The 21851-nt window shown below is 37.5% G+C and overlaps 1 protein-coding gene across 4 annotated transcripts in view; it reads left to right on the top strand.

Annotated features, from left to right (window-relative positions):
- SHPRH (SNF2 histone linker PHD RING helicase) overlaps nucleotides 1–21851 on the top strand; it is an 83740-nt gene that overhangs the window by 41743 nt on the left and 20146 nt on the right. For all 4 annotated transcript variants that reach the window (XM_043457006.1, XM_043457007.1, XM_043457009.1 and 1 more), the window contains 9 exons: nucleotides 1419–1526; nucleotides 4172–4314; nucleotides 10903–11076; nucleotides 11393–11455; nucleotides 12413–12638; nucleotides 14813–14956; nucleotides 16042–16143; nucleotides 19136–19207; nucleotides 20605–20793. In XM_043457006.1, the coding sequence (XP_043312941.1) occupies nucleotides 1419–1526; nucleotides 4172–4314; nucleotides 10903–11076; nucleotides 11393–11455; nucleotides 12413–12638; nucleotides 14813–14956; nucleotides 16042–16143; nucleotides 19136–19207; nucleotides 20605–20793 (1221 nt within the window). The remainder of the gene's footprint in view (nucleotides 1–1418; nucleotides 1527–4171; nucleotides 4315–10902; nucleotides 11077–11392; nucleotides 11456–12412; nucleotides 12639–14812; nucleotides 14957–16041; nucleotides 16144–19135; nucleotides 19208–20604; nucleotides 20794–21851) is intronic.

Here is a 21851-nt window from a genome sequence, read left to right as displayed (position 1 = left end):
CAACAGTATGCAAGGGTTCTTTTTTCTCCATGTTATCCCCAACACTTGTTATTTGTAAACTTTTTGATATAGTCATGACATGTGTGAGGTGATACCTCATTGCTGTTGTAATTTATATTTCTTTAATAATTAGTGGTTTTGAGCATCTTTTCATGTGCCTTATTAGCCATCTCTATGTCTTCTTTGGGAAAATGTTTATTCAGGTCTTCTGCCCATTTTTTAATTAGGTTGTTTTTTTGATATTGAGTTTTATGTGTTGTCTATATACTTCAGATGCTGACGTCTTATCAGGGATTTAGATATTACCCTGTTATCAGGCAATTAAAAAACAGGCAGAGGATAGGAATAGACATTATTTCAAAGAGACATACGGATGGCCAACATGCACATGAAAAGATGCTCAACATCGTTAATCATCAGGGAAGGCTAGAAGTCTGATAGCAAGTTGTCATGACGGTTGGTTGCTCCTAAAGACTCTCCCTTTGGCTGGCAGATGGCTGCCTTCTCACTGGGTCCTCATATGGCGTTTTCTCTGTGCACTTGCATCCCTGGTATCTCTCCCTTTTCTTTTAAGGACACTAGTCATATTGGATTAGGGCTCCACCCTTATCATCACATGTATGTGCATTTACTCAATCACTTTCTTAAAGACCCTGTCTGTAAATATAGTCACATTGGGGGTTAGAGCTTCATCCTACAGCTTTTGAAGGAACACAGTTCAGTTCACAAAACCTGTGTTAGTGTATATTCTCAAGTATTAGTTCTAAACTGAAATAATTCCAAGGAATTATAATAACTGAATGAGACAAGAAATTCTAAAATGTATTCCTGCTTTGCCTTATAGTTTAAAATGTTACCGCTCTTCCTCCTCCCCTTTTTTTTTTAATTAAAAAATTAGATAAAAATTTGGAGAGCAGGGCTTCCCTGGTGGCTCAGAGGTTAAAGCGTCTGCCTGCAATGCAGGAGACCTGGGTTCGATCCCTGGGTTAGGAAGATCCCCTGGAGAAGGAAATGGCAACCCACTCCAGTATTCTTGCCTGGAGAATTCTATAGACAGAGGAGCCTGGTGGGCTACAGTCAACGGGGTCGCAAAGAGTCAGACATGACTGAGCGATTTCACTAATGTCATAAAGTTACCAACTACAATAAAAAAATTTGGAGAGCTAATCCTTGGAATTTCTTATATTATTTGATTTGCATGTAAATGTAAGTCAAGGTGTCCTCCAGGTTATTCTCTTCAATACACATATTAGGAACTTCTAGCATAGCTTTTATGTTCTCTACAGTATACTTGACTTCAGTGCTTAAATTAAATAGATTTAAACAAATAAAACAAGCACACTGTTCTTGAAACATCATACTAGATTATTTTCTTGACCTGGAGTGACAGTTTATACTTGTTTCCTGTTTCAACACAGGCCAAACAACTCCGAGAGCATTATATGAGCAAGTGTAACACAGAGGTTGCAGAAGCCCAGCAGGCTTTGTTGCCTGTGCAGCAGACTATCCGTGATCTCCAGAGAAAGGTATGTATATAATTTTCCTTACTTACATTTGTCTTCACATAACATTTTGGTGGTGCGAAGACTTTTGGGAGTGCGAAGTCAAGTGGGACTTAAGAAGCACTGCTATTAATAAAGTTAGTGGATGCAATGAAATTCCCACAGAACTATTCAGATCCCTAAAGGATGATGCCATCAAGGATTTGCATTCATTATGCCGGAAAATCTGGAAGACCCAGCAGTGGCCACAGGACTGGAAAAGGTCAGTCCTCATCCCAATTCCCAAGAAGGGTACTACCAAAGAATGTGCTAACCATTAAACAGTTGCACTCATCTCTCAAGCTAGTATGGTCATGCTTAAAATCTTGCATACTAGGCTTCAGCGTTAAGCGAACCAAGAACTTCCAGATGTCCAGCTGGGTTTCAAAAAGGAAGAGAAACTAGAGATCAAATTGCCAACATTCGCTGGACTTTATAGAAAGCGAGGGAATTTCAGAAAAACATCTATCTCTGTTTCATCAACTACACTAAAGCCTTTAATTGTGTGGATCATGACAAACTGTGGAACGCTCTTAGAGAAATGGGCATACCAGACCACCTTACCTGTCCTGAGAAACCTGTGTGCAGATCAAGAAGCAACAGTTAGAACCTTGTGTGGAAGAACTGATTGGTTCAAGATTGAGAAAGGAGTATGACAGGGCTGTCTGCTGTCACCTGTTTCTTTAATCTGTATGCTGCGCACATCATGAGAAATGCCAGGCTGGATGAGTTACAAGCTGGAATCAAGATGGGCAGGAGAAACCTCAACAACCTCAGATATGCAGATGATACCACTCTAATGGCAGAAAGCAATGAACTAAAGAGCATCTTGATGAGGGTGAAGGAGGAGAGTGAAAGAGTCAGCTTAAGACTAAATAGTAAAAAACTAAGGTCATGGCATCCAGCCCCATTACTTCATGGCAAATAGAGGGGGAGAAGGTGGAAGCAGTGACAGATTTTCTCTTCTTGGGCTTCAGAATTACTGTGGCTGGTAACTGCAGCCATGAAATCAAAGATGAATGCCTCTTGGCAGGAAAGGGATGACAAACGTAGACAGTGTGTTGAAAAGCAGAGACATTACCCTGCCAACAAAGGCCCATGTAGTCAAGGCTCTGGTCTTCCCAGTGGTCACGTATGGTTGTGAGAGCTGGACCGTAAAGAAAGCAGAACACCAAAGATTGAAGCCTTCCAGCTGTGGTCCTGGAGAAGACTTCTCAAAGTCCCTTGGACAGCAAGGAGATAAACCAATCTTAAGTGAGATCAACCCTGAATATTCACTGGAAGGACTGATGCTGAAGCTGAAGCTCCAGTATTTTGGTCATCTGATGTGAACAGACAACTCATTGGAAAAGTCCCTGCTTCTGGGAAAGATTGAGGGCAGAAGGAGAAGAGGGTGTCAGAGGATGAGATGGCTGGACGGCATCACCGATGCAATGAACGTGAACTTGGGCAAACTCCAGGAGATGGTGAGGGATAGGGAGGCCTGGCCTGCTGCAGTCCATATGGTCTCAAAGAGTCGGACACAACTGGGACACTGAACAGCAACACCATTTTGGTTTGTGTTCTGATCTGGGGAGAAACTTGAACTTTCGTATCATCTTGGAATTCTTAGCACCTAGTATAGTGAAGTGAAAGTTGCTCAGTCGTGTCCGACTCTTTGCGACCCCATGGACTATATAGTCCATGGAATTCTCCAGGCCAGAATACTGGAGTAGGTAGCCTTTCCCTTCTCCAAGGGATCTTCCCAACCCAGGGATCGAACCCACGTCTCCCGCATTGCAGGCAGATTCTTTACCAGCTGAGCCACAATGGAAGCCCATATAGTACTTGGGCCACAATAAAAGTTTATTTGCTGTTAGCGGTGTTTATTGATTGAATGAACAGATACAGAGATAAATCACCTATTTTGAGGTTATTCTCTTTGGTTTCTTTTAAGGTATAATGCGGTTTCCTCTACCCTTAGTATATAACCCAAATTGTCTTTTGAAGAAAGTAGACTTCTACAACCTTCTTTTGATCTTAGATGTGCATGCTTCCAAAATCTTTCAAGGTTTGGAATATTAGAACTATAACTATTTTTCTTATGAAATATGTGCCATTTGTCATTTCTAAAATTTCTCTTTCATGAAGTCAATAGCATAGTTTAAAGGGGAGGCTACACAAAATACACTTTTTGTCTTTGATTTTAATCAGTTACACCACATGTTATTCTTCCTAATTCATTAATTATTTAGTATTAGGCATATAATTTCATTAATTACCATAGATTATTCATTGAGTAGAATCTCATTCTGTTGAGGATAAGCATGAAGTCTTTATTATGCTGAGCAAGAAACCTTTTCAGATATATAGAGTGAATACTGAATTTAAAATTTTTTTTTTTTAGCACAGCTTTGTTATACGTGTATGTACAATAAATTCTCATTCATTTAGAGTAATCATGAAATAGGTGTTCTATTTAATTATATATTCATTCATTCATTGTATAGCCAACATGTCTATTTGTCTGCCTACTACTGTTGTAATTTTCCTGAGAGTGGCATTTATTGTTCCTTTTAACTTTTCACAGAACCCTTTCCAGTGATAGAATATAGTGATTACTGAAAAGATATTTATTATCTTGGTTACAGATTCATTCTAATTCTCCTTGGTGGCTGAATGTGATACACAGAGCAATAGAATTTGGTATTGAAGAGGAACTTGCTCAAAGAGTGCGAAATGAAATAACCAGCAACTACAAGCAACAAACTGGCAAGCTCTCTATGTCAGAGAAGTAAGAAAGTAGCACAAAACAGGACAATTATATTAGTAGTCATCCCAAATATTCAGATCATTTGGTATTAAGAGTTACAGTTAAAGATCATAACACACTGTGGTTATGAACATCTGAATTTTATATTTTGTTAAGTGTATATTTCAAATCAAAATATGAGGTATAAATCTAAAAGATAAACCTTTTTTCCTGTATATTAGTCATTTTTAAATGTCTTGGTTTTTAGTGCATTTTTTTCTTTTTTTTTAATCCACTTGAAGTATTCTTTTGTATCTTGGTTGGATAAAGTTGCTTAAAACCAAGTTGAAGCAGAGTTTTGAAATAGGCTCTGTTTTGGAGATTTTTGCCCTTGGGGTAAGCCATTCCCATTTCCCTATGTGATTCATTCCCTAAGAGCTAAGTTCATAGTGCCACAGTGAGCAGTTTTATATTGTAGAGTCTTTGTCTTCCCGTCTTTCTTCTCATCAACGCTTACCATTCTTTAAGATAAAGATATTGGATTATTGCTCTTGATGTATGAATGGTGAATAATTCTTTCCAAAGAACAGATATACTCTGTCAAAAGTACCTCCAGTGGTTTAACCCAAAGGGAGTTTGCCTAGTGTGGGGAACTTAGGTGTTGTGGCAGAACTGGATTCTGGGTGGTAGGACCTCAGCCTCTCAGATCACACCCCAGTAGGAGGTCAGCCTTGGCATTAAAGCTGGTTTTCAGTGAAAAATTCAGTGTAAGAATGTCTTTTAAATATTTAAAGCATTTTCATTTGCTCCTCTAAAAACTTTGCCAAATGTCTGCTAACACCCTAAAAAGATATGCTCCATTTTCCATGTGTCATTATTAACTTGGATGTACCTTAGTATAATCATTTTTTTCATCATACAGAACCTGATAGACTTCTCATTTCTAAAGTATATGCAGTATTCAGTTCAGTTCATTCGCTCAATCGTGTCCGACTCTGCAACCCCATGGACTGCAGCACACCTGGCCTCCTGTCCATCACCAACTCCCGGAGTTTACCCGAACTCAAGACCATTGAGTGGGTGGTGCCATCCAACCATCTCATCCTATGTCATCCCCTTCTCCTCCCACCTTCAATCTTTCCCAGCATCAGGGTCTTTTCAAATGAGTCAGCTCTTTGTATCAGGTGGCCAAAGTATTGGATTTCAGCTTCAACATCAGTCCTTCCAATGAACACCCAGGACTGATCTCCTTTAGGATGGACTGGTTGGATCTCCTTGGAGCCCAAGTGACTCTCAAGAGTCTTCTCCAACACCACAGTTCAAAAGCATCAATTCTTTGACGCTCAACTTTCTTTATAGTCCACCTCTCACATCCATACATGACTACTGGAGAAACCATAGCCTTGACTAGATGGACCTTTGTTGGCAAAGTAATGTCTCTGCTTTTTAATATGCTGTCTAGGTTGGTCATAGCTTTTCTTCCAAGGAGCAAGCATCTTTTAATTTTGTGGATGCAGTCACCATCTGCAATGATTTTGGAGCCCAAAAAATAAAGTCTGACACTGTTTCCACTGTTTACCCATCTGTTTGCCATGAAGTGATGGGACCAGATGCCATGGTCTTAGTTTTCTGAATGTTGAGTTTTAAGCCAACTTTTTCACTCTCCTCTTTCATCAAGAGGCTCTTTAGTTCTTCTTCCCTTTCTGCCAAAAGGGTGGTGTCATCTGCATATCTGACGTTATTATTTCTCCCGGCAACCTTGATTCCAGCCTGTGCATCCAGTCCAGCATGTCTCATGATGTACTCTGTGTATAAGTTAAGTAAGCAGGGTGACAATATACAGCCTTGACGTACTCCTTCTCCTATTTGGAACCAGTCTATTGTTCCATGTCCAGTTCTAACTGTTGTTTCCTGACCTGCATACAGATTTCTCAAGAGGCAGGTCAGGTGGTCTGGTATGCCCATCTTTTTCAGAATTTTCGAGTTTGCTGTGATCCACATAGTCAAAGGCTTTGGCATAGTCAATAAAGCAGAAATAGATGTCCTTCTGGAACTCTCTTGCTTTTTCGATGATGCTACAGATGTTGGCAGTTTGATCTCTGGTTCCTCTGCCTTTTCTAAATCCAGCTTGAACAACTGGAAGTTCACGGTTCACATGCTGTTGAAGTTTGGCTTGGAGAATTTTGAGCATTACTTTCCTAGCATGTGAGATGAGTACAATTGTGAGGTAGTTTGAACATTCTTTGGCATTGCCTTTCTTTGGGATTGGAATGAAAGCTGGCCTTTTCCAGTCCTGTGGCCACTACTGAGTTTTCCAAATTTGCTGGCATATTATGTGCAGCACTTTCACAGCATCATCTTTCAGGATTTGAAATAGGTCAACTGGAATTCCATCACCTCCACTAGCTTTGTTCATAGCAATGCTTCCTAAGGCCCACTTGACTTCACATTCCAGGATGTATGGCTCGAGGTGAGTGATCACACCATCGTGATTATGTGGGTCGTGAAGATCTTTTTTGTACAGTTCTGTGTATTCTTGCCACCTCTTCTTACTATCTTTTGCTTCTGTTGGGTCCATACCATTTCTATCCTTTATTGAGCCCATCTTTGCATGAAATGTTCCCTTGGTATCTCTGATTTTCTTGACGAGATCTCTAGTCTTTCCCATTATATTGTTTTCATCTATTTCTTTCCCTTGGTCACTGAGGAAGGCTTTCTTATCTCTCCTTGCTATTCTTTGGAACTCTGCATTCAAATGGATGTATCTTTCCTTTTCTCCTTTGCTTTTGGCTTCTCTTCTTTTCACAGCTATTTATAAGGCCTCCTCAGACAGCCATTTTGCTTTTTGCATTTCTTTTTCTTGTGGATGGTCTTGATTCCTGTCTCCTGTACAGTGTCGTGAATCTCCGTCCATAGTTCATCAGGCAAGGTCTATCAGATCTAATCCCTTAAATCTATTTCTCACTTCCACTGTATAATCGTAAGGAATTTGATTTAGGTTATACCTGAATGATCTAGTGTTTTCCCTACTTTCTTGAATTTAAGTCTGAATTTGGCAATAAGGAGTTTATGATCTGAGCCACAGTCCACTCCCCGTCTTGTTTTTGCTGACTGTATAGAGCTTCTCCATGTTTGGCTACAAAGAATATAATCAATCTGATTTTGCTGTTGACCATCTGGTCATGTCCATGTGTAGAGTCTTCTCTTGTGTTGTTGGAAGAGGGTGTCTGCTATGATCAGCATGTTCTCTTGGCAAATACTAACTGCTTTTGAGTGCACTCCTTTTTTCCTGTTAAGCCCAGAATCACCGTTCCCAATAAGTTGTTCTTTATGTCACAATGTTTTATCTCGTGTTAAAGCTATGTCCTAATGTGTTCTGCCAGCATTGTGGAATCAGCTGATAAACATATTTTTATATGTCTTGAATTTGTTTTTCTCAAATCATGCAGAAACTACTTTTAGAAGTTGTAAATCTCCATATTAGAATATATCCTCTATTAAATATTTTGAGGTCTCATGGCTATAAAAGGACCAATAGGAAACATTAAATGTATAATTTATCATCAAACATGAATTTTAAAAGCACTAGACATAAATAAAAAGTAAGAAAATGCATTTTTAAAGTTAACATTGTTTTAGATTATATGTATTCAGACATCATCTTAACACAGTTGCTCTGTTTTTTAATGAAATTTTTATCTCAGAAACCAAAGTACTCCTGTTTGCTTGTTAGTAATCCTTAAGGAAGGCTGTTTAGCTTGGTGATTAAGAATACAAGTAGGTTCTTGAGTCAGACTGCCTATGTTCATACCTCAACTCCACCCGTTATCTCTGTGTTCTTGGGAGAGTTATATAAGCTCTCTCTGCCTTGGTTTCTTCATCTATAAACCCACAAAGCATTGTTGTTAAGATTAGAAAAAAGTGCTTACTTACAATGCTACCTACCATTAGTACAGTGTTTAAGAGTTACCATCTATTATTATCTTTGCTCTTCATTGAAGACTAACCTAATTTTAAGTATCTCTATGTAATTTTTTTTAGAAATACTGAGCAGTTATTCTGTCTATTATACATGTTTTTTAAAAGGGGATATAACCTAATTCTTACCTTCTAAAAGTTAGTTTAATGAGAAGACAAGAGTTATAAGTAATTTGAGAAATATGAGCATGTGTAAACAAAGTACTGGGACTTTCCAGGTGGCTCAGATGGTAAAGAATCCGCCTGCAGTGCAGGAGACCTGGGTTTGATCCCTGGGTTGGGAAGATCCCCTGGAGGAGAGCATGGCAACTCACTCCAGTATTCTTGCCTGGAGAATCCCAGGGACAGAGGGGCCTGGTGGGCTATGGTTCATGGGGTCACAGAGTCTGACACGACTGAGCAACTAAGCACAGCATACCAGTGCCGGAGATCTGGGTTTGACCCCTGGTCAGGAAGATCTCCTGAGGAGGAAACAGCAGCCCACTCCAGTATTCTTGACCGGGACATCCCATGGACAGAGGATCCTAGTGGGCTACCGTCCATGGGGTCACAGAAGAGTCATATATGACTTAGCAGCTAACAGCAACAAAGTACAAAAATGAATAATGTTATTAATAAACTCCATGAACAGAAAGAAACAGACTAATGTGAAATATTGGGAAAGCCTTTTAGGAAGGAGAGTAGTCTCTTATGAACAATTTGGAGAATGGTATATGGATTTTAGGAAGAAGGATATCAGTCAGTTCATTGTCTCAGTTGTGTCTGACTCTTTGCGACCCCATGAACCGCAGCACGCCAAGCCTCCCTGACCATCACCAACTCCCGGAGTCCACCCAAACCCATGTCCATTGAGTCGGTGATGCCATCCAACCACCTCATCCTCTGTTGTCCCCTTCTCCTCCTGCCCTTAATCTTTCCCAGCATCAGGGTCTTTTCAAATGAGTCAGCTCTTCATATCAGGTGGCCAAAGTATTGGAGTTTCGCTTCAACATCAGTCCCTCCAATGAACACCCAGGACTGATCTCCTTTAGGATGGACTGGTTGGATGTCCTTGCAGTCCAGGGGACTCTCAAGAATCTTCTCCAACACCACAGTTCAAAAGCATCAATTCTTGGGCGCTCAGCTTTCTTTATAGTCCAACTCTCACATCCATACGTGACTACTGGAAATACCATAGTGTTGACTAGATGGGCCTTTGTTGACAATAATGTTTCTGCTTTTTAATATACTATCTAGGTTGGTCATAACTTTTCTTCCAAGGAGTAAGCATCTTTTAATTTCATGGCTGCAGTCACCATCTGCAGTGATTTTGGAGCCCAAAAATATAAAGTCAGCCACTGTTTCCACTGTTTCCCCATCTATTTGCCATGATGTGATGGGACCGGATGCCATGATCTTAGTTTTCTGAATGTTGAGCTTTAAGCCAACATTTTCACTCTCCTCTTTCACTTTCATCAAGAGGCTCTTTAGTTCTTCTTCACTTTCTGCCGTAAGAGTGGTGTCATCTGCATATCTGAGGTGATTGATATTTCTCCCAGCAATCTTGATTCCATCTTGTGCTCTTCCAGCCCAGCGTTTCTCATGATGTTCTCTGCATATAAGTTAAATAAGCAGGGTGACAATATACAGCCTTGACGTACTCCTTTTCCTATTTGGAACCAGTCTGTTGTTCCATGTCCAGTTCTAACTGTTGCTTCCCGAGCTGCATACAGGTTTCTCAAGAGGCAGGTCTCGGGATGGGGAACACATGTAAATCCATGGCTGATTCATGTCAATGTATGGCAAAAATCACTACAATATTGTAAAGTAATTAGCCTCCAACTAATAAAAATAAATGAAAAAAAAAAGAGGCAGATCAGGTATAGTCTTAACCTAAAAAGCAAACAATTCCCATTTATATTTTTTTACTTTTTAATTTCTTATTATTCTAGGCTTTGTTTTTCCTTTCAGAAATGCATACACACACATCCATAAATTTTTTGTCTTAACCTGTTTCATTTGTAGTTTATCAGATTGTTTAAGAGCTTTTAAATTTAACTCTTAGTTCTGCCACATAGCTTTCTAACTTTAAATTGCTTTAATTCATTAAGTTTTATCTACATCGCGGGGACTGTGATGTCTATTGAGGTTAACAGGAGAAGTGCTCGGCAAAGTGGCTTGCATTTAGTTAATGGTTAATAAAAATACATGTGTATATGTACAAGTTCCTGGTAATATGGAAAATAACTGTTGGCCACTTTTATTCTTTCTTCTCACTTTTCTGTCTTGTCTTCTCATCCTGCAGTCACCACCTCTCCACGAAGAGCAGCAATGCCAGGGGGCATCAGTCAGAGTTAAAAAGAAAAAAATGGGACAATTCTGATCTTTCAAAGACATCAGAGACAGAGACATAGGTTTTGCTTACTGTTTTTTGGTTCAGAGGCCAGCAACTATCAGATGTTTTGTTATGTTTTATAGTGGACTACCCAGTGTTGTTATTCTTTGTTTACTAGCAGATATCAGTTGCGTACAGGCCTAATATAAACTCACCCAGGTGTGACTTGGTAAAACGTTGCAATTTCTTTAACACACTGCCAGCCACTTTTTGAATTTTCAAGAAATTAACCTACTGTTCTTTTCTTTGTTGTGTGTGGTGCTGGTGGTGGGAATCAGGTTCCATGACTGCCGAGGACTTCAGTTCTTACTGACAACACATATGGAAGAGCTCAGTAAGTTCCAGAAGCAAGTGAGAGAGGCTGTAAAAAACCTGGAGGGACCTCCATCTCGGCATGTTATTGAGTCTGCAACAATCTGCCATCTCCGACCAGTCAGACTTCCTCTCAACTGGTGGGTAATAGCAGAAATCACCTGGCAGATGACGTCATTCCTTTGAGCTAGATTTCTTCTGAGAGAAGAAACAGCGGCTCACATAAGACTTGTTTTCATTTGAATTCAGGTAGAAATAGAGACGTGTTGTTAATCTAGCTTAAAAAATAAAAACCTCTCTAAGACCACATAGCAAAGGACTATTTTTTTTTTTTTTCTAAAATGGCATATTTGTTGTAACGAAAATATGAAGTATAAAATACTCAGCCTCTTTTAGAGATTACCTGATTGCCGGATGTGTCTGTGACTCTTTCTCTCATGATTTCTTCTTTTCCAGCTGTGTCTTTTGTAAGGCTGATGAATTGTTCACAGAGTATGAGTCGAAACTATTTTCTCACACGTAAGTTCTCAGATAGATTAAAATGAAACATTTTACAAGACTTGGTTTTTTTTTTTTAATATTTATTTTTATTTATTTACTTACTTGGCTGCACTGGGTCTTAATTGTAACAGACAGGATCTTTTTACTATGGCATGTGGGACTTAGTTCCCTGACCAGGGATCGAACCTGGGCCCTCTGCATTGGGAGCTTAGTCTTAGCCGCCGCACCACTAGGGATGCCCTAAGACTTGGTACTTTAATGTATAGGGTTATATTTTCCTCAAAGTAATTTTTTTTTCTCTCTTTTTCAATCAATTTATAATTAGCTTTTGACCATGTATCATGCTCAGTTTCCTCTTTGCTGAAGTTTACCCTCTAAATGTTCATGTCTGTGTTAATAGTAGTATGTGTTCTTGAAGGGAGGACACAGACTGTCCAGTCCAACAGATTTGAACTCAGATCCCTGCTCACTAATGTGCATAGGGGCCTTCTCTCAGCCTGAGGATCCTCATTTGTAAACTGAAGACACGTATAAATATGACATTAGCAAAATTATCCTGATTTTACAAACATGGAAATTGAGAAAAGGCTAAGTTCTGATTGCCTCAAAAATAAGAAAAAAAGAAACCAGTGCACTTTCCGGTCAACCTGTGGCCTTTTTCATTGTGGTTGATAGTGGTGGTACTTTGTGTTTTGTATTTGAATTCTCAGAGTAAGATTTTAGCCTGGAATTTATAACCACTTTTTACTATGCCAGATTGCTCTTAAAAGAACTCTGGTCAAATGAATGATGCCTCAAGGCTGCTGTGGTTTTCCAAAGGCTTGCTAGCATGATCTTATAGATATGACATTGAAAGTTGTTGATGAAATATTTGTTTTTGACCTTGCTTTCCTGTTGATTCTGCCAATACCATTTTTATGGTACTTGTTACCCACTGACAGTAGTTATTGTGGTTTTCTTCTCAAACACCTTCAGAGTCAAAGGCCAGACTGCAATATTTGAGGAGATGATAGAAGATGAAGAGGGACTGGTGGATGACCGAATAACTACCACCAATCGTGGTCTATGGGCAATAAGTGAGACAGAGCGATCTATGAAAGCTCTACTGTCATTTGCAAAATCACACAGATTTGATGTGGAATTCATTGATGAGGGAAGTTATTCAATGGATCTCTTTGAAGCTTGGAAGAAGGAATATAAGGTAACAGTAATTTAAATCTTCCTTCCTATATTAAAAATTCTCCACCTTTACATTAATTTTAATTGCTATTTTCCTTTTTCTCTCTTCAATTTTTAAAAATCTGCTTTAGCAAGTTGAAGTGTCATAATTTATCTTTCCATGAAATGTAATGATTGTGCTAATTAATAATAAATATACTGAAGAAATAAGCAATTTCTATTTATTAAATTATGAAAAATAATAACTAAAATGAAATTTATATGAAACCTTCTATTTAGCCTTGAAAGTATGTTATTCTTGTTTTAGCTTGACCTTACACTGCTATTCTTTGAAATCAGAGTATGACTTGTTTCCTTTTTTGTTTTGTTTTGCTTTTGTTCTGTAAATAACAACCAAACAGCAACCTTGAACAGTGAACTTAGTAAATAGTTCTCAACATACAAGACTAGAAACCATTACAATGAATAATGCACAAAGGGACCCTTCATATTCATACTTTAATAATTTCATCAAATTCTGTACTTGAGATTCCAGAATTTATTAATTTTGAATTTTCCTTTATATCAATTCAGTTCAGTCACCCAGTTGTGTCTGACTCTTTGTAACCCTATGGACTGCCCTACGCCGGGCTTCCCTGTCCATCACCAACTCCCGGAGTTTGCTCAAACTCATGTCCATCGAGTTAGTGATGCCATCCAACTGTCTCATCCTCTGTTGTCCCCGTCTCCTCCTGCCTTCAATCTTTCACGGCATCAGGGTGTTTTCTAATGAGTCAGTTCTTCGCATCAGGTGGCCAAAGTATTGGAGTTTCAGCTTCAGCATCAGTCCTTCCAATGAATATTCAGGACTGATTTCCTTTAGGATTGACTGGTTTGATCTCCTTGCAGTCCAAGGGACTCTCAAGAGTCTTCTCCAACACCACAGTTCAAAAGCATCGATTCTTCAGCACTCAGCTTTCTTTATCTTTATGCTCCAAGTCTCAAATCCATACATGACTACTGGAATTCTTTTTATTGTAGATTTGTTAATCCCTTGTCCTACTTTGCAAGTAAAATGGGGGAGGAAATAAAAGAATTAGCTTTTTTTATTTATGCCGTTATAATTCCATTTTATATCTTTTATTTATTTAATCTTAAGTTCTTCCTTTTAAAGTAGGATAAAAATTTCTCTCAAGAAATAGAAGCTAAGTTGTCTATCAGTTCATGCATTTGGTAGTTTAGGGAATGATACTTCTGTAGAGGCCAAAGTGTTGTGGTAATTTTTTTCTCTTCACATTACTCTTCTAAAAGCAAAAGCATATTAACACCGTTAATCATAGCAGGTCATGGAAGAAGACAGTACTATATACAGTGTTCACTTGCCCCTACAGTCTTCCCTTGAGCTCACTTTAGCCACATATTCTGTGTCAGAGGAATGCTTATCACGCGTTTCACCTAGATCTTTGTGCATTTTTTTCTCTGTGACATTGCAGACTACACCCTTATAGACGCGTGTAAATGAATGAGCTACTGCTACACACATCCGGATCTAACTTAAAGCACAGTGTTACTGGAGACATCATATCAAAAATTTTATAATGATTGGTAACCATTTTTACAAATTTCAGAAACTTATATAGCCAGGTTATTAAGTATGTGTAGATTAATATAACTCCAGTGACAAGTACAGAATAATAAGTCCAGTTCAGAATAGTGGTTACCCCATTGTTGGGCGTTAAAGGAAGAAGGTGTGAGGCAAGAGAGCAAGGCAGTTGAGAAAGAACACAGGCTTTCTAAGGAACTGACATTATTCTCTTTCCTAATTTGGATGATGTGGACTCAGTTGTGTATTTTAATATTTTCAGTATCCTATATACATATTAAAGTTGAGAATGTGAAATATTTTATAATAAAAAGTGTTTCTTTTAGAAAATAAAGCAGAGATTCCACCAGTCTAGTATTGAGCTCTAAAAATCTTTGATCCTACCAAGAAATCTTGGGGTGTGCTGTTCCTCAGATTCTGAAGAAGCGATATACTCTAGTGTCCTGTGAAGATTATCCAGTCACACTTCATTCCAAAAATGGCCCAAGATGGCTTGCACCTTAGACCCTAATGAAAAAACTATTTATGTCTTAAGACCTCACTGAAGATTCTAAGTGATTTTACCCAATTTTAATTATGTGCTTTACGACTGTCTGTCTTTTCTGTTCCGTCAGTTGCTTCATGAATATTGGATGGCTCTGAGGAATCGTGTGTCTGCTGTTGATGAACTTGCAATGGCTACAGAACGACTAAGGGTCCGTGATCCTCGGGAGCCAAAGCCCAGCCCGCCAGTTCTTCACATCATTGAACCACACGAGGTAGTCGGCACGTGAATCACAGAAAAGGGCACACAGCAGATAGATAGTCACAAAGATCTGAGGTGCACAGAAGGGATCAGGACGGTGATGTTTTCAATAACTGTTTCCTGACTACTCTTAGTTTGAGCCCAGTGGTGTTTTGTTTCTGTCGGTCAAAGATGAGCAATTTCATACCTATCATGTGCTTAGCATCACTGATTTGATACATTTGCACATTTATGTGTTTCTCTTCATATTGCATATTCATCTGTTCTTGAGCATTTTCTGTATGCAAAAACCAAAAGATATTCTTGATCAGTTTTTAGACATGTGTCCTGTTACCCCAGCTTTTCCAGAACTAGAAAAGTCTTCCCCAAAGAGTGGCCAAGAACCTACCTTGCCCTGTTTTCCTTTGCTAAATGATGAACAGATATTGACCTGTTAAATCCCTCTTTGTATCTCAGAATTTAAAAAATAATTCCACCAACCTTTCTTCCTATTAAAAATATAACTTTCTTTATTATTTGTTTTTGTTCCTTAAATCTTTTAAATCTTTTTTTCTGTAAAGCTTAGGAACTGTAATATAGAAAAACTTAGAAATGTTCATTGTATACAATTTCACTTCGTTTTTAAAACAAAATTCTCAATAACCTTTTCCAAAACAGGTTCCTCTTGTTTTTATACTTTTCTTCTGTTTACTGTATTCTACTGAGGGAGCACCACAGAGAGGAGGGAAGCCGATTCTTCTCTGGATTTCTTAAAATCGCTTTATTTGTATGACCAAAGTAGAATATCATTTTATTTTTCCTTGCTCCATGAATGTACTATTACTGAAAAGTCATACAAAAAGTCTTTGGTTGACTTATCCTACTTCAGGTATATAGGGAAGTTTTTATCTAAAAGAATTCTACATTGAATTTTTCTTCTATACAGCAAAATATATGTATTTTTAAAAATATATTATCTAGTATCCATTTTGCACATTTGAGTTTTCACACGTAAATATGTTTCTTAAACATTTTAAAGAAGAATTAAAATAGAAAAATTGAATATGTTTAGTATAATGTTACCATCTTAGCATAAAGATGTTTTATTTTGCTTTTTAGGTAGAACAGAATCGTATAAAACTGCTAAATGATAAAGCTGTTGCTACATCCCAGCTGCAGAAAAAGCTTGGGCAGCTTCTTTACCTAACTAACTTGGAAAAGGTACTGTTTTTAAAAGATGTTACTTTTTCCCATATCGCACTATCAATAAACCACTTTATTGACTCCTTTTATTTAATCTCTTAGTCCCATAATTAATGCTTATAGGTGTTTTTTTAATCATTCTTTTGTTTGTGTTAGTTTTATGTCAGAACAGTAGCTATATCTGCAGTACCTGTGCAGATCAGAAAAGAAGATGATGTCTATAGAAAATATGTTATACAGATAATGTAAAAGGTATGCAGTATATAGCATAGAAAGTGAAGTCACTCAGTCGTGTCCGACTCTTTGCGACCCCGTGGACTGTAGCCCGCCAGGCTCCTCTGTCCATGGGATTCTCCAGGCAAGAATACTGGAGTGGGTTGCCGTTTCCTTCTCCAAGTATATAGCATAGCACAATGTAAATAGACTAGTTTGAAACCTTGAATACTGATCGTATTACAGCATACCTCTGGGCGAAGATTGCACTGTATAATACATACACCTGCCTCTATTAATGCATACACAGATTTTTTTTTAATTTGTTATTGGAATTGCGAAGTGTGCTTGGAAACCTACTAAATCAGAGGACTTGGCAATAAATTATTTAATGTAATTCACAGCATATTTTCTGAGTAGTAAGCAAAGTACTATATCAGACATTGATGAAGGTAATTCAGCTTTCTGGCAAACATAAATGTGAGAGTCAACACAGTAACTTATCAGAGAAACATGTAGTAGTAGATTTTTGGATAGGAAAAATGAAGCAAAGAGTGGACTACAATTGGTCCTGAAAAACTGGTGCAAAATAACATTTGAGTGAATATCATTAAATTCAGTAATGACAAAATGAAAAACATTCATTATCGGTAAAATAGCATGGTCATGCAGAAGGTAGACTTTTGACCTAGACAGAGCAAGCTTGATCATGCAGCCACTATTTTCTAGATATAGGACTGTTTTTCAAGTTACTTTCTTCTCTTTGTCCCATCTGTAAAATGAAAATAGTAATACTCTTGTAGGACCTTCTTGAGGATTAAATGAATTAATAAGTCAATCTCATGCAAAAATGCCAGATATATTAAAGTAACATGGGGGAAAAAAATATTAATATTTCTGGACATGAGTTTTTAAAATATAAGATTTCTGTACTTAATATGAGAGTCAAAATTAAGAGACAGTTAATCATTTTTTAGTTATAGAATAAGTAGATATCCTCTATATGTTGAATTATTTTTTAAAAGGTTAAAATCCCAAAGATACAATCTATGTGGGAAAACCCATTTGACTAAAAACAGAGAAAAATATTTAGTTTATAAATGAAGGAAAATAAGGAATCCATAAATTACTACACATAGGACAAATCCAACCCATCACCAGTTTTTGTAAATTTTAAAGATTTACTGAAACACAGCTATTGTCATTCATTAAGTATTGCATGCAGCTGCTTTTGCGCTATGTAATAGCAGAGTTGAGTTGTTGGGGTAGAGATCACATGGCCCACAAAGCCTAAAATATTTACTACCAGGCCCTTTATGGAAAAAATGCTAATTCTTAAGTTAAGCAAATTAGAAGAGAAGACAAACGGTAGATTGTTTATAAGATAAGATAGTAATGCCTTCTTCTGTGTGCATGCTCTTAGTTACTCCACTCCCATGCTGACTCTGGGCTCAGCCAGATGACTTGCTTTTGGTCTTGTGTCAGAGCAGAGATTTGAAAAGTCTACGCACTTTGGGGACTTCCCAGGTAGCTCAGTGGTACAGGATCCACCTACCAGTGCTGGCGAGACAGGTTCATTCCCTGGGTCAGGAAGATCCACTAGAGAAGGAAATGGCAACCCACTCCAAATCCCACGGGCAGAGGAGCCTGGCGGGCTACAGCCCATGGCGTTGCAAAAGAAACACAACCTAGGGACTAAGCAACAGTAATGCACTGTGACATTCCTCCAGTTGTGTTGTAATTTTGGACTCTCAGACTAAGTGAAGAAGCCCAGGTTCCATTCTTGAGGAGCAAATACCTCAACTTAGCCCTCTCCCCAGACCAGCTCTTACCAACTGCTAGACATGAGTGTGGGGCCAGCCCGAGGCAAATCAGCCCATCCCAAAATTACCCAGGTGACTGGTAGAATCAGGAGAAATAGATGTTTTTTTAGCCACCAAGGTTTTAAGTGGTTTGTTACATGTTACCTGAAATAAATCATTAATTAAAAAGGGAAAGGATAACTCAGTTCAACTGTTATAAATGCCTGCACACTTACATTACAGTTAATGGAGTTGTTTTAACCATTAGAACTGCTGAATCCATGCACAATTTACTTTTTTTTTCCTGCTTATAAAAGGGTAATCAAGAACAGTTTAGTAATCTATGAGTCTAATTTACTTTCCTTTATGTTGTTGTCCTCAGTTTTAAAATTTGTTCATTTTGATGACTTTGTTTTGGAAATGTTCCAGTTTTTAAGGAGATTTTTGAAAAGCTACTATATTTTGACATGATTTCTGGGCATAGATAGCTCTCAAATCAATAGTATTTCTGCTTAGTGAAGTTAGAGAAAAGGTCCTGAGAAGAAATCAGCATTAATAAAGAATTACGTGAATAAATGCCACCTCTTCCCTTGTCTGTGATCCCATGCCAACTGGATACGCGGAATACCTATTTCTTTATTAAAAAAAAAATCTAGCATGAAAGTAAAATTTGAGAATTTAACTAAATTGTATCAATATTTTGCTTTTTATTTTGCCTTCTATAATAATCACAAATAATCATAAGTGTAGTAATATGACAACTTTCACAAGTGGTATTAAAAATTGTGTCCAATTTTTTGTTCACTCCTTAAATAAATGTTATTTGTACATCTCAGGATTGATAGTATTAGGTAATATATGAATTATTAGGTCATCTCAATTATTAGATTATTTTAATTTCAATTGCCAATGTTTATTTTATAAATGAGTTGTAAAACATGTGTCAGCTTTTAAAATATAACTAATACATGTTTTATTTCTTCTTTTTTGGACAGTCTCAGGACAAAACATCAGGAGGTATTAATCCAGAACCTTGTCCAATCTGTGCTCGGCAACTGGGAAAACAGGTGAAATTATAATAAATACTACATGCATTTATAAAATACTTTACAGTTTTCAAAGGCTTCTACATACAAATTCCCCCACCTTGCGTGCAAGGCAAATGTTATCTCTGCCTTAAAGGTAGGGCCAAAGGTTAACTAACATGCTTAATGTCAAATATGTTTGAGCAATGTTTTTTCCCTTAAGTGATAGGTCAAACATGTTTCTAGAATAACCCCATCTTTTTCATTAAAGATGAATAATTTTAAGCACTTGACTGTCAGTTTATCATGGATATTTGGGAATTGTACAGAAATACAGTGCAGCATACACAGATTTACTTACGGTATTACAAATGTATAATAACATAGTTCTTACTTAATATTATTAATATCTAATAGTACCAGAATTTAAAGCACAAATAACAGCAATCCTAAAGGAATTTATATGTGTTTGAATATTAATGTACAAATGTCTAAAATAAATGGTACTGTATTAGTTCTCCTCAAAAAGATTCTTATTTTTATTTTATGAAATGTGATTTGTGATACTGTAAGTTCCTACTTTGATAAATAAATACGTAATAGCAGAATATTCATTGTTTTTTTTTTTAATTTGAAAAAGTCTTTTTTTTTTTTTTAAATGGGTGAAAGTCTCTCTGGCACTTTTTTCCTATGAAACTGAGAGGAAAAGTTTAAATACATGAATTCTGCGCTCTGACCAGCAGTGATCAGAAAGCACATACCTTTAGTCGCCATGATTTATGGAGAAGATTTTAAAGGATATTTTATTGATAATAAATTGTAAAAGGATAGATTGGAAACTGAGCAAAAGAATATTAATCTCAGTAATACTGGAGGTTACTGATAAATAAGTGATAAAAACATTTTGACAAAAGCTACTATAAAAATGGAAAGGATCATAGTGTAAGTAGTTTCTTTACTTTTAGTTTTGATGAGATTCATGCAACTAATTTGTCTCAGAAATTTTATTGTCTTTACCATTTGCATCTCATTTTCTGTATAATAAATACTTTAATATATAAAAATTAAATCTGTTTAATAAGTTGTATAGAATGTATTAGATATGATAGCTCAGAATTAATATTGTAGTCAATCTGTTACTCTATTAGAGTAATTTGCACTTTTCCTAAATACTGAAATGAGAACACCAACATCTTACAAAATATTGATGACTGTTAGTCCTCCTATTAGTGTGAGCAGAACTAAAAACTATTGTTCACTAAAAAATAGTTTAAAAGTATAATTTAGTCTTTATGACGTAAAGGTTTTTTATTATATATCATGAAATATTTAGGAAATAAAATGATGGCTCTCTTCCTCTCCTTTCAGTAGATTTGTAGATTGGAAGGCATCTTTGATAGCATCTCGCTGAGGCACACTCTGTGTGTTTTCTTCTTCAGTGGGCAGTACTGACCTGCGGGCACTGTTTCTGTAACGAGTGCGTTTCAATTATTATCGAACAGTACAGCGTGGGGTCTCACAGGAGCTCCATTAAGTGTGCTATCTGCCGCCAGACCACGTCTCACAAGGAAATCTCCTATGTCTTCACCTCAGAGAAAGCCAGCCAGGAAGAAGACATCCCTGTGAAGGTAAAGTCGGCTAAGAACATGCATAGTCAGAGCAGTGTAATAAGAGTCAGTATCTGGCAGTGAGAGCATCAAAATCAGAGTGAGGCTGGCTCAGTGAATCAGCTACTGTTGACTGTAGATATACTGCCTGCAAGCCTCAGTACATCTACTCATTCCTCACGGTAGGAACACAGGAATGCTTTTTCAAACATAGTAATAATTATGCCCACTATAGCAAAAAAAAAGGTGGCATCTTAGAATTCCAGTCTTTTTTTCTTTAATAGTGTTTCTGAGCACTACAGATACTAGATAGAGCTCTGGTTTAATTCCAGGTTTCTTTTTCTTCATTTTTCGATTCAGCCCAGTGTATCAGGAAAAAGAAGATATGCCGCACCAAATTGAGGGATAAAATTAATTGATTCCTGAAGTTATTAGTGAAGACTGTCACAAGGAGACAGTGCATTTTTAGATGGCATGGATTGATATTTCAGACTATAGCCAAAACTTTGCTTTATTTTCCTAATTTTTTTTCCCCATGCTTCATTCAGAACTTTCAGATAGAAGACTATAATTTAAAATCCAAATAAAATAAATTGCAGATTTGTTGTTTAGTCGCTAAGTTGTGTCCAACTCTTTCGTGACCCCCATGGACTGTGGCCCACCAGGCTCCTCTGTCCATGGGATTTCCCAGGCAAGAATACTGGAGTGGGTTGCCATTTTCTTCTCCAGGAGCTCTTCCCGACCCAGGCATCAAACCCACGTCTCCTGCATTTACCACTGAGCCACCAGGGAAGCCCAAAATCCAAGTAGGATCTGTAATTGGACTTTCTGCCTGAGAGGGTATTTATTTAATGAAAAGCCTTTACTAGGTTTTTTTGCTCTTTGTTTTATGTAAACAGGCTTTTTTTGTTTGTTTTCCTAACCAAACTTAGAGGACAATTCAGCATATGAGTATGGTAGAGAATACAGGCCAGAAGAAGTTGGAAGACTGATGGAGATGGCTCATAAGCTAGAAGTAGTAGAATATTTTTCATTATTTCCTCCTCCTTCTGGGTCCCTGCTGCTCTATGCTCACTTAC

Source organism: Cervus canadensis, chromosome 33, assembly GCF_019320065.1.
Source record: "Cervus canadensis isolate Bull #8, Minnesota chromosome 33, ASM1932006v1, whole genome shotgun sequence".
NCBI classification, from domain to species: Eukaryota; Metazoa; Chordata; class Mammalia; order Artiodactyla; family Cervidae; genus Cervus; species Cervus canadensis.
This window is presented reverse-complemented; position numbering and strand designations above follow the sequence as displayed.